Raw genomic sequence first — 12,286 nt, 5'->3', positions numbered from 1 at the left:
GACAATAAAAGGCCACTTTATAATGTGCAGTTTTGTCACACATTACAATGCCACAGATGTCTCAAGTTTTGAGGGAGCTTGCAATTGGCATGCTGACTGCAGGAATGTCCACCAAAGCTGTTGCCAGATAATTTAATGTTCATTTCTCTACAACAGTATAAACTGCCTCCAACATTGTTTTAGAGAATTTGGCAGTACGTCCAACCGGCCTCACAACTGCAGACCACGTGTAACCACGCCAGCCCAGGACCTCCACATCCGGCTACTTCACCTGCGGTATCGTCTGAGGGAGGTGAGGTGCTGAGGATTATTTCTGTCTCTAATAAAGCCCATTTGTGAGTCGCATCACTCATTCTGATTTGCTGGACGTGGCTCAGCACTGGAGCTTGTGAAAGCTGTTCAGGGGGCTGAATCTTGTCCTGATCCACCTGAGGCTGCATCTGGGGCAGGTAAGAGGAGGAGATGCCAATTATGCCCCCCAAAGAAGGACTGTAAAACAAATACTATGTGCTGCACATGTGAGAAATACATCTGCAAAGTCCATGGACACACACTTTCATACTGTTCTACATGTGCTAATTAGAGTTGATTTGATTTATGGTCTTCACGTTTTTGTTTTGATACTATTATCTTATTTTATTCTTATTTATTGTTGTTTATACACATTGTGGGTGAGGGCAATGATAAAAAAATGGAAGAAGACTAAGAATATATCACTATGTTGCCAAAAAAGTTCAAGACTGTTATTTTTTCTCTTCAATAAAATGCATTCAAAATGGACATTAGACCGGTGGAAATTTGTCCTTTAGGCCGGAGTCCAAATTGGACATTTTTGGTTCCAACCGCCGTGTCTTTGTGAGTAGCGGTGTGGGTGAACGGATGATCTCCGTGTGTGTATTTCCCACCGTAAAGCATGGAGGAGGAAGTGTTATGGTGTGTGGGTGCTTTGCTGGTGACACTGTCTGTGATTTATTTAGAATTCAAGGCACACTTAATCAGCATGGCTACCACTGCATTCTGCAGCGATACGCCATCCCATCTGGTTTGGGCTTAGTGGGAGTATCATTTGTTTTTCTACAGGACAATGACCCAACACACCTTAAGGCTGTGTAAGGGCTATTTTACCAAGAAGGATGTGATGGAGTGCTGCATCAGATGACCTGGCCTCCACAATCCCCCGACCTCAACCAAATTGAGATGGTTTGGGATGAGTTAGACCGCGGAGTGAAGGAAAAGTGGTCAACAATTGCTCAGCATATGTGGGAACTCCAAGACTTTTGGAAAAGTATTCCAGGTGAAGCTGGTTGAGAGAATGCCAAGAGTGTGCAAAGCTGTCAGCCACCCATTGCCTTGATATTTGAAGAATCTCAAGTCCAATCAAAGCTACTGTAGATGTACCGTGATTTGACGTAATTGTATCTGTGGCCAATGACCTTGAACCGTCTTGGAAGGGTGCTTCTAATGTAACTCTATGGCAGCACCCAAAGGGCATACATTCTTGATGTCTACAGTACGCTTACTAAAGGCGGGTAGCGTAGTGTCCCCATGAGTGACAGAACACTGAGCCAATCACAGTGCAATGCTGAGCCAATCTCAGTGCAATGCTCCTATTTTCTGCTGGCCTGCCCCACCACTACAGAAAGTACTGAGCTAGGCAGAAACACCAGTATTTTGGAGCTGCCTGTTTGTATGTGGCTTTATTAATGCAATTATATATATCTTTTTTATATTGTTTGCAAACTGATATGTGACACGTATTAATGCCAAAATAACATGCAAAACAGGCAAGCCCCCCCCCCCCCCCCCCCCCCCGCCCCAAGGAAATGTGGGGCTCTGCCCTGAATGACGGTTCACCACTGCATTTGCTAAATATGTGTATGTGCACAATATAATTTGATTTGTTATCTGACACACAAACCGGTTCTATGTTGAAGTTTGAATAGGTCAGACTAAATCTATCTAATTTCATTCTCCCCATCGACGACAGTTGGTTGCAGGCAAGAGGTGAGGCTGGACATGAGGTCTTTGCCAGAGCTCCATGGGCATATCAGCATAGATCGGCTACTGGCCACTCATTAAGTCTCTCTCTCTCTCTCTCTCACTCTCTCTCTTTCTTCCTCTTTCTTTCTCTCTCTCTCTCTCTCTCTCTCTCTCTCTCTCTCTCTTTCTCTCTCTCTCTCCACTCACTCACTCACTCACTCACTCACTCACTCACTCACTCACTCACTCACTCACTCACTCACTCACTCACTCACTCACAGAGACAGATTCATAAAAAAAACCTGAAACTAACCCCAACCCAAACTAGAAAGTTGCCTCCTACACTAACTGAAATCAAATAAATAATATGTTAAATTATTGAGCTGGCTAAACTCAGCTTGTTAGAACAGACTGACCGGAAATGTTTAAATAACATGATCTTCAAATATTCTGAATGGTCAAAAATAGTAAGATTAGATTTTCAAATGAAGAAAAAACATGATTATATAATCGGAAGCAAATAAGGTTACTGTATGAAGCCTGAAGCTTTAAAAATGTCAAGTGTGTCATATCAGTGAATTGTTTCTTCACCATGAGGTTAGTTTTAAGCTACAGTGAACAAAAATATAAACGCAACATGTAAATTGTTTGTCCCATGTTTCATGAAATGAAATAGACGATCTGAGAAATTCTCTCAGATGTTGTGCTCTAATTTGTTTACATATCTGTTAGTGAGCATTTCTCATTTGCAAAGATAATACTGTACATCCACCTGACAAGTGTGGCATATCAAGAAGCTGGTTAAACATGATAATTGCACAGGTGCACCTTATGCTGGGGATAATAAAATGCAACAGATGTTTTGAGGGAGCATGCAATTGGCATGCTGACTGCAGGAATGTCCACTTGAGCTGTTGCCAGAGAATTGAATGTTAATTGCTCTACCATAAGCTGCCTCCAACATTGTTTTAGAGAAATTGGCTATACGTCCAAACGGCCTCACAACCGCAGACCAAGTGTATGGTATTGTGTGGGTGAGCGGTTTGCAAATGTCAACGTTGTGAACAGAGTGCCCCATTGTGGCAGGCATAAGCTAAGGACAATGAACACAATTGCATTTTATCGATGGCAAGTTGAATGCACAGAGATACCGTGAAGTGATCCTGAGGCCCATTGTCGTGCCATTCATCCGCCTCCATCACCTCATGCTTCAGCATGACAATACACCCATGTCACAAGGATCTGTACACAATTCCTGGAGGCTGAAAATGTCCCAGATCTTCCATGGCCTGCATACTCACCAGACGTCACCCACTGAGCATGTTTGGGATGCTCTGGATCAACATGTACGACAGCATGTTCCAGTTCCCGCCAATATCCAGCAACTTTGCACAGCCATTGAAGAGGAGTGGGAAAACATTCCAACGGCCACAATCAACAGCCTGATCAACTCAATGTGAAGGAGATGTGTCGTGCTGCATGAGGCAAATGGTGGTCACACCAGATACTTACTGGTTTTCTGATCCACGCCCCTACCTCTTTTTTTAAGGTATCTGTGACCAACAGATGCATATCTGTATTCCCAGTCATGTGAAATCCATAGATTAGGGCCTAATGAATTTATTTTAATTGACCGATTTCCTTATATGAATTGTAACTCAGTAAAATATTTGAAATTGTTGCGTTTGATATTTTTGTTCAGTGTACATTCCATTCTCAGCATCAACAAAACTCTATCTATCTTGTTGAGTGTGTTCAGGTGTGTTGCCTACGGCGACTAGGCCAAACCTGATCTCAATTAGTGCTTGTTTCCTTTGAAATGGGGTCTGTTATAGACTAAATAATTATACATTTAATTTGTAACACACTTTTCTCACACAAGTGTCTGGAAGTGCCTTCCATAGCCGGTTAAAATGAATAGCTTTGTATGCCTAAAAAAACATACTCCCGGTGGCTCAGTGGACTAATTCCATGGATAGAAAACACAAGGTTTGAATCTCACTAATGCCGTGTCATAATAAAAAGAAATGTGTTTGTATGATTAATGCCGAAGGAAATTAATTTTCATGTGTCCCATTGGTGCTTGTAGTTCCAAAAAGTTAACCCAAAATAAGCTAGCAGTGTTATTAAAAGTCTTATTGAAACATTCAGTGAAAGTTAAGGAAGTTATTAAAAAAACTCCAAATAACCTATAATTTCCATTATCAGAACGTTACAGTTTCGATTGCTTGAGCACGTATCCAAACAGAATTCACTTTTTCAAAACAATTAACATGCAGCCCCAAACTGAAACACGTTGGTCAAAAGGAGATTTCATTTGAAAAATGCATTAAGACTCAAAACATTAAATACATGACACAAAATCAACTACATCCATCAAAGCATACAACTTGTTATTTAATGAAAAGTTAATTCAATCAATCGTTACACAATGACCAAATAAATACTAACTACAACTATCCATATACACTAACGTGGTTAACCCTCTTTTATGTCTGTGCCATTTGTTGATACTATAATTATGGTATGACCATAAAAGGCAAGAAAACATATCACAGCATATAATTTTTTCCTAAAATTATTTATTTTGTTTCCGCCTGACTGACAAACCCAAAGTAAACTGCCTGTTACTCAGGCCCAGAAGCCAGGATATGTATATAATTGGTACCATTGGATAGAAAACACTGAAGTTAGTAGAAATGTTCAAATAATGTATGAGACTTGAGATCCCATTCTCTTACAATGGAAAGGTATGGGTCATATTGCAATTCCTATGGCTTCCACTAGATGTCAACAGTCTTTGGTCAAGGTTTCTGGCTTGTTTCTTCCCAACCGAGGAAGAAATTTGAGTTTTGGCACTGGGAGTCAGAGTTGGAAATCAGTCTGTGGGCACGCGACGAAGAGGACACGCACCTGCTAATTTTACTTTCCTATTGAACATACTTCTTTCCGTATGAAATATTATAGTTTAATTACATTTTAGGCTACCTGAGGATTAAATAGTGACTTGTTGAAACAAAGTTTAGTGGTAGCTTTTTGGATTCCTTTCTCTGCATGTAGAACGAGTGGATTACTCAAATCGATGGCGCCAACTAAACAGACTTTTTGGGATATAAAGAAGGATTTTATTTAACAAAACGACCATACATGTTGTAGCTGTGACCTTTTGGATTGCAAATCAGAGGAAGATTTTCAAAAATAAGTGAATATTTAATCGCTATTTGTGATTTTACGAAGCCTGTGCTGGTTGAAAAATATTTTGATGTGGGGCACCATCCTCAAACAATCGCATGGCATGTTTTTGCTGTAAAGCCTATTGTAAATCGGACAATTCAGTTAGATTAACAAGAATTTAAGCTTTTAACTGATATAAGATACTTTTATGTACCTAAATGTTTAATATCCATAATTTTTATGATTATTTATTTGAATTGCGCGCCCTCCAATTTCACCGGAAGTTGTCGACAGGGGTCCCGCTGACGGGACGCCTAGCCCTAAGGAACTGAGAGCTGAACTATCTTCCTCTATGGTCCCCTCTACCCCTCCTTTGTCCTTGACCTCGGCCTCTTATTTGGGCCATTCTTGCAAAGATGTTTCGCAGACATGCAGACAAGGCTCACATTTTTTTGAGTAATTTGTGTCAGCTGTGAGCAAATGTTTTAATTTTGTTTTACTTGATTTATTCAACTGACTTTTGCGTCTTTTGAGAGTTGTGTTTACTGTTTTGCAAAACTGTGCTTAGCATTTGCATTGTGTGAAAGCAATGAGTAATGACTTACAGTTTATGCAAAAAAATAATACTGTTGTGCTCATTAGGTTATGGTGGAAACCAAGTCGACCCCAGTTTCATTAAAAGTGTCTTAAACTTCTTCTGGCTGCAAGCCCGAGGCCGCCCACAATATGACAACAGCCACTTCAAGTGCAGGGCGCGAAATTCAAAATATATTTTTTAGAAATATTTAACTTTCACACATTAACAAGTCCAATACAGCAAATGAAAGGTACAGATCTTGTGAATCCAGCCAACATGTCCGATTTTTAAAATGTTTTACAGCGAAAACAGCACGTATATTTATGTTAGCTCACCACCAAATACAAAAAAGGACAGACATTTTTCACAGCACAGGTAGCATGCACAAAGCCAACCTAACTAACCAAGAACCAACCAAACTAACCAACAAACAACTTCATCAGATGACAGTCTTATAACATGTTATTCAATAAATCTATGTTTTGTTCGAAAAATGTGCATATTTCAGGTATAAATCATAGTTTACATTGCAGCTACAATCAGAAATTGCACCGAAAGCAGACAGAATAATTACAGACACCAACGCCAAATACCTAAATACTCATCATAAAACATTTCTGAAAAATACATAGTGTACAGCAAATGAAAGACAGGCATCTTGTGATTCCAGCCAATATTTCCGATTTATTAAGTGTTTTACAGCGAAAACACAATATAGCGTTATATTAGCTTACCACAATAGCCAGAAACACAAGCCATTTCCCAGCAGCAAAAGTTAGCGATCGTAACAAACCAGTAAAAGATATATAATTTTTGACTAACCTTGATATGCTTCATCAGATGACAGTCCTATAACATCAGGTTATACATACACTTATGTTTTGTTCGAAAATGTGCATATTTAGAGCTGAAATCAGTGGTTACACATTGTGCTAACGTAGCTACTTTTTCCCACAACGTCCAGATTTTTTTCTGACACTTTTTCTGACACACATATTCTGACCAAATAGCTATTCATAAACATAACTAAAAAATACATGTTGTATAGGAAATGATAGATACACTAGTTCTTAATGCAATCGCCGTGTTAGAATTCTAAAAATAACTTCATTGCGACATAAGGCTTACGTTATGGCGACCGAGTGCCCAAAACCTGGGCGCAAAACTAATAGTACACAGTTCGACAGATATATGAAATAGTATCATAAAATGGGTCCTACTTTTGCTGATCTTCCATCAGAATGTTGTACAAGGTGTCCTTTGTCAAGAACAATCGTTGTTTGGACTTAGAACGTCCTTTTTCCCTCTTGAATTAGCAAGCGCACTAGCCAAGTGGCGCGAAGCTCTCCTTTCTGAACAAAGGCACACAACGCAACACGCCTAACGTCCCGAATAAATTTCAAAAATCTAATAAAACTATATTGAAAAAACATACTTTACGATGATATTGTCACATGTATCAAATAAAATCAAAGCCGGAGATAGTAGTCGCCTATAACGAAAGCTTTTCAGAAGGCAATTCCAGGTCCAACCTCGCGCCTTCCTGAAAACAGGAAATGAGTGACACGTCATTCCAAGAGGATTCATTCCACTTCAGACCAAGATAAACACTCCATTTCTTCTCTCACAGCCTCTTGACATCCAGGGGAAGGTGTATGATGTGCATGTATACTAATACGTATCATGCCCATTTATAGGCAGGACCTAGAAGAGAGCATCGATTTCAGATTTTCCACTTCCTGGTCAGGAAGTTTGTGCCAAATGAGTTCTGTTTTACTCACAGATATAATTCAAACGGTTTTAGAAACTAGAGAGTGTTTTCTATCCAATAGTAATAATAATATGCATATTGTACGAGCAAGAATTGAGTACGAGGCCGTTTGAAATGGGCACCTTTTATCTGGCTACTCAATACTGCCCCTGCAGCCCAAACAGGTTAACAATCGAGAAACTATAATGAAACCTCCCAGGAAACTTTCAGGAAACCATAGTAAAACGTTCTTAGAACCTCCCTGCAACCAAAAAATGTAAGTTCCCAGAACACTTCAATTCTCAGAACGTTAAAAATGTTCAGTTTTACCGGTCAGAGAACTTATGGCTTCGTTCTGGGAAACCAAAAACGTATGTTCCCACAACCTTCAAGGAACTCAATGCGCTAGCTGGGAAGCTGATGGAATAATGACAGTTACCATGGCAATTCATCAAACATTGCAAAAGGGCCTACACACTATGGCCAAAGGAATAATAAATAAACAAAATGTTTATTATTAGCGGCACCCCTCCCTTACGGCGGTAAATCATTGGAAATTAATAATTTGATTCAATGCAATTCCCCCCTCCTGCAAATCCAAAATGTGTTTATCTGTTCAGCTTTTTGGTCTATGTGTATATATAGACTACCAATATTCTCAACTCCAGAGCATTTCATCTTAAGGATCCGATCCCTATTTTTTAATTTTCACCTAAAATGAATTACCTAAATCTAACTGCCTGTAGCTCAGGACCTGATGCAAGGATATGCATATTCTTGATACCATTTGAAAGGAAACACTTTGTAGTTTGTGGAAATGTTGAATTACTGTAGAAGAATATAACACATTAGATCTGGTAAAAGATAATACAATGAAAAAAACGTTTTTGTAGTTTTTTGTACCATCTTTGAAATGCAAGAGAAAGGCCATAATGTATTATGCCAGCCGAGGCGACAACTTAGATTTTGGCCACTAGTTAGCAGCAGTGTATTGCAAAGTTATAGACTGATCCGATGAACCATTGAATTTCTGTTCAAAATATTGTATCAAGACTGCCCAAGTGTGCCTAATTGGTTTATTAATACATTTTCAAATTCATAACTGTGCACTCTCCTCAAACAATAGCATGATATTCTTTCACTGTAATAGCTAGTGTAAATTGGACAGTGCAGTTAGATTAACAAGAATGTAAGCTTTCTGCAATATGAGATATGTCTATATCTTGGGAAATGTTGTTATTACGTACAACCTCATGCTAATCACATTAGCCTACGTTAGCTCAACCATCCCGCGGGGGACCCACCGATCCAGTAGAGGTTTAAAAAACTCCCATATTTCCCATGGATGCACTTGCTTTCTCCTTAAAGTCCAATTGTGATAGGCCTACCATGGACCCATGTTATCCATAGAAGAAAAAACGGTATAGGCACACTGAGACACACATATTGTACAATATAGACATTTGTTTTATTTATTTGCAAAGTCGAAAATCAGTGGCCATTGGCATACGACAGTTGCAGTGTTAAGGGCTCTATTCAATAGGTACCGCGATGGATCTGCGCTGTAGCCCGATTTACAATTAAAGGCAACATTACCGCGCTCGCAAGACTGCATTCACAGTAACCGCTGCAAATGTTGGCTCAATTGGAAATGACCTTAAATGTCAAGCGTGCTACAACACAGTTCTTCCACGCTACGGCTTGAATCAAGCCCTTAATCTAAGTACGCTATATACAGTATCTTTGACATATGAATGACTGTTTGAGTAATGTTTGAAAATACATTTATTTATGGAGTGTATCACATTTTTCATAGATGGAGTAGTGCGTGTAACAGTGGTTTTATAATCTCCTCTTAAATCAAAGCACACCTCTATGTTCCCGCTACACTCTTTTTTTCCCTTGATCTTTTTAACCACTAGATTTATGATGAGTACACTAAATAACCAGGTTATACTTTATTTACACAAACATTACATACAGATATCAAGTGACAGTAACAGAAAAGTGATCATCAGATCTTTACATGTAACACAAACCCATTCTCTGACTGTCCACAGACCCAGCAGAGAAGAGGCATTCACAGATCAGGATAAACTGAAAGAGGAAGGATGACAGCTTAGGGTGCAGTTGCACACGTAGTCCCAAGGTGTCATGAATTTGTTTCTGTCAAATCCATAGTGTACAGTTTGTGGCTTATCACATTACTTCACTATTGCCTGAGAAATACAGTACAGCCTCATCTGTAATTGTTTTCCTCTGACAGTGATAGTGATAGTTCGATTTAACAGATGCTGGATTGATCCTGATGCTCAGTAAAGCCGGCTAACATACAGCAGAGGGCATCTTCAACCATTTCCCATACCAACAATACGAAACCATTGACCGTTCGAGGATCACTTGACTTGAACCACTGACAGTGAATGGAACCATACATCACTCCCCATCATCAGTCAGGGACTAAACATGATTCAAATCCCCATCAGGAATCATTCAACAACAACTCATGAGTCTGTAAGACTAATAGACACCTTATCCTCAGGTATGTCCCCTCCACACTCCCCGTTCTGCCCCTCACAGGGGAACAAGAACACCCCCTGACCAGACTCCCTGTGAGACATCCCCCCATGGCTCCCTCCACTCCCTACACCCCCCCTCAGTGTTCCCAGCTTGCAGCTAGCAGGACTCCCAGGCAGCAAGGAGGGCGACCTGGAGGTGGCGGAGGCCCAGCAGGTGTAGAGGGCCTCCCCCTCTGGGCAAGCCAGCAGGTAGCTCGGGCTAGGGCTGGCTGAGGAGGACAGGGTGCGCTGGCTCCCGTTGAGGCAGGCAGGGTTCTTCTGTGAGTGGCCAGACTCAGCCGAGCTCTTTCGTGAGTGGCTGGCGGAATTGAAGTGGGAGGTACGGTAGTTGTAGGCATGCCAGCCTGGGCGTCTCCTATGGTGGCACTGGCATCTGAGGATGGGGAGGTGGGGGAAGGATTAAGTCCAAATTAAAACGCTTTATTGTACATTTAGGGTAAAAGTGGAGATTTGAATTTGGCTTCTACATGGCTCAGAACAACAACCACAATGTACAGAACTTTAGACACACAAAAGGCTACTACGAATAATACTTGGCCACTCTCGGAGTAAATTCTAATATGAAAGATCAATCTGAAGATGCAGAGGAATTAAGGAGTACAGTAATGTGATAGGTAGTAAAGTAATAGACCAACCTGAGGATGCGTATGAAGGCCAGTTTGAACTCTCGGCTGTAGCAGGGGTAGATTATGGGGTTGAGACAGGAGTTGAAGTAGCCCAGCCAGAAGATCACCTTGAACAGTGTCTCAGGAGGGCGGAAGTCTGGATTGAAAGACCCTGGGGGGGACAGGAACAGATAAAGGTTATACATTTTTATATTCCTTTTAAAATAATATTTTCTAAATATATATTTTTTTTTTAACTGTAAAAGCAGGTGAGCTGGTTGTAATGTTTTTGGCCATTTTCTGGTGTTCTTCTCAAAATATATTTGAGATTATTCATAGTAGCCAACTTTTGCCTTGATGACAGCTTTGCACAGTCTTGGCATTCTATCAACCATCTTCATGATGTAGTCACCTGAAATGCATTTCAATTAACAGGTGTGCCTTGTTAAAAGTGCATTTGTGGAATTTCTTTCCGTCTAAATGCGTTTAAGCCAAACATTCGTGTTGTGAAAAGGTAGGGGTGGTATATATATAGCCCTATTTGGTAAAAGACCAAGTCCATATTATGGCAACAACAGCTCAAATAAACAAAGAGAAACGACAGTCTATCATTACTTTAAGACATGGAGGTCAGTCAATCCGGAACATTTCAAGAACTGTGAAAGTTTCTTCAAGTGCAGTCGCAAAAACTATCAAGCGCTATGATGAAACTGGCTCTCATGAGGACCGCCACAGTTACCTCTGCTGCAGAGGATAAGTTCATTAGTTACCAGTCTCAGAAAATGCAGCCTAAATAAATGCTTCAAAGAGTTCAAGTAACAGACACTTCTCAACATCAACTGTTCAGAGGAGACTGCGTGAATCAGGCCTTCATGGTCGAATTGCTGCAAAGAAACTACTAAAGGACACCAATAAGAAGAAAAGACTTGCTTGGGTCAAGAAACACGAGAGATGGACATTTGACTGGTGGAAATCTGTTCTATGGTCTGATGAGTCCAAATGTCAGATTTTTGGTTGCAACCACCGTGTCCTTGTGAGACGCAGAACGGATGATATCAGGCCTTGTGTAGTTCACACCGTGAAGCACAGAGGAGGAGATGTGATGGTGTGGGGGTGCTTTGCTAGTGATACTGTCTGTGATTTATTTAGAATTCAAGGCCCACGTAACTAGCATGGCTACCACAGCATTCTGCAGCGATATGCCATCCCATCTGGTTTGCGCTTAGACACCATTATAATTTGTTTTTCAACAGGACAATGACCCAAAACACCTCCAGGCTATGTAAGGGCTATTTGACCAAGGAGAGTGAAGGAAGGCTGTATCAGATGACCTGCTCTCCACAATCACCTGACCTCAACCCAATTGAGATGGTTTGGGATGAGTTGGACCGCACAGTGAAGGAAAAGCAGCCAAGTGCTCAGCATATGTGGGAACTCCTTCAGGACTGTTGGAAAATAACTCCAGGTGAAGCTGGTTGAGAGAATGCCAAGACTGTGCAAAGCTGTCAAGGTAAAGGGCTGCTACTTTGAAGAATATAAAATATATTTTGATTTGTTAACACTTTTGTTTACTACATGATTCCATATGTGTTATTTCATAGTTTTGATGTCTTCACTATTA

At 40.5% G+C, this 12,286-nt stretch overlaps 1 protein-coding gene across 2 annotated transcripts in view; it reads right to left on the bottom strand.

Moving 5' to 3' along the window:
- Positions 1 to 8,930: 8,930 nt before the first annotated feature.
- LOC120048215 (alpha-1A adrenergic receptor-like) overlaps positions 8,931 to 12,286 on the bottom strand; it is a 37,242-nt gene continuing 33,886 nt past the window's right edge. Inside the window, exons 2-3 of one of the 2 annotated variants that reach the window (XM_038994000.1) lie at positions 10,696 to 10,837; positions 8,931 to 10,433 (exon numbers count right to left, since the gene is read on the bottom strand). In XM_038994000.1, the coding sequence (XP_038849928.1) occupies positions 9,986 to 10,433; positions 10,696 to 10,837 (590 nt within the window). In that variant the 3' untranslated portion in view covers positions 8,931 to 9,985. Of the gene's footprint in view, positions 10,434 to 10,695; positions 10,838 to 12,286 lie in introns of those variants that run through there. The other variant, XR_005476992.1, reaches the window with a different exon arrangement.

This window comes from Salvelinus namaycush, chromosome 5 (genome assembly GCF_016432855.1).
Source record: "Salvelinus namaycush isolate Seneca chromosome 5, SaNama_1.0, whole genome shotgun sequence".
In the NCBI taxonomy this organism is placed as follows: domain Eukaryota; kingdom Metazoa; phylum Chordata; class Actinopteri; order Salmoniformes; family Salmonidae; genus Salvelinus; species Salvelinus namaycush.
Note: the sequence above shows the minus strand (reverse complement) of the source record. Positions and strands in the feature narration are given on the sequence as shown.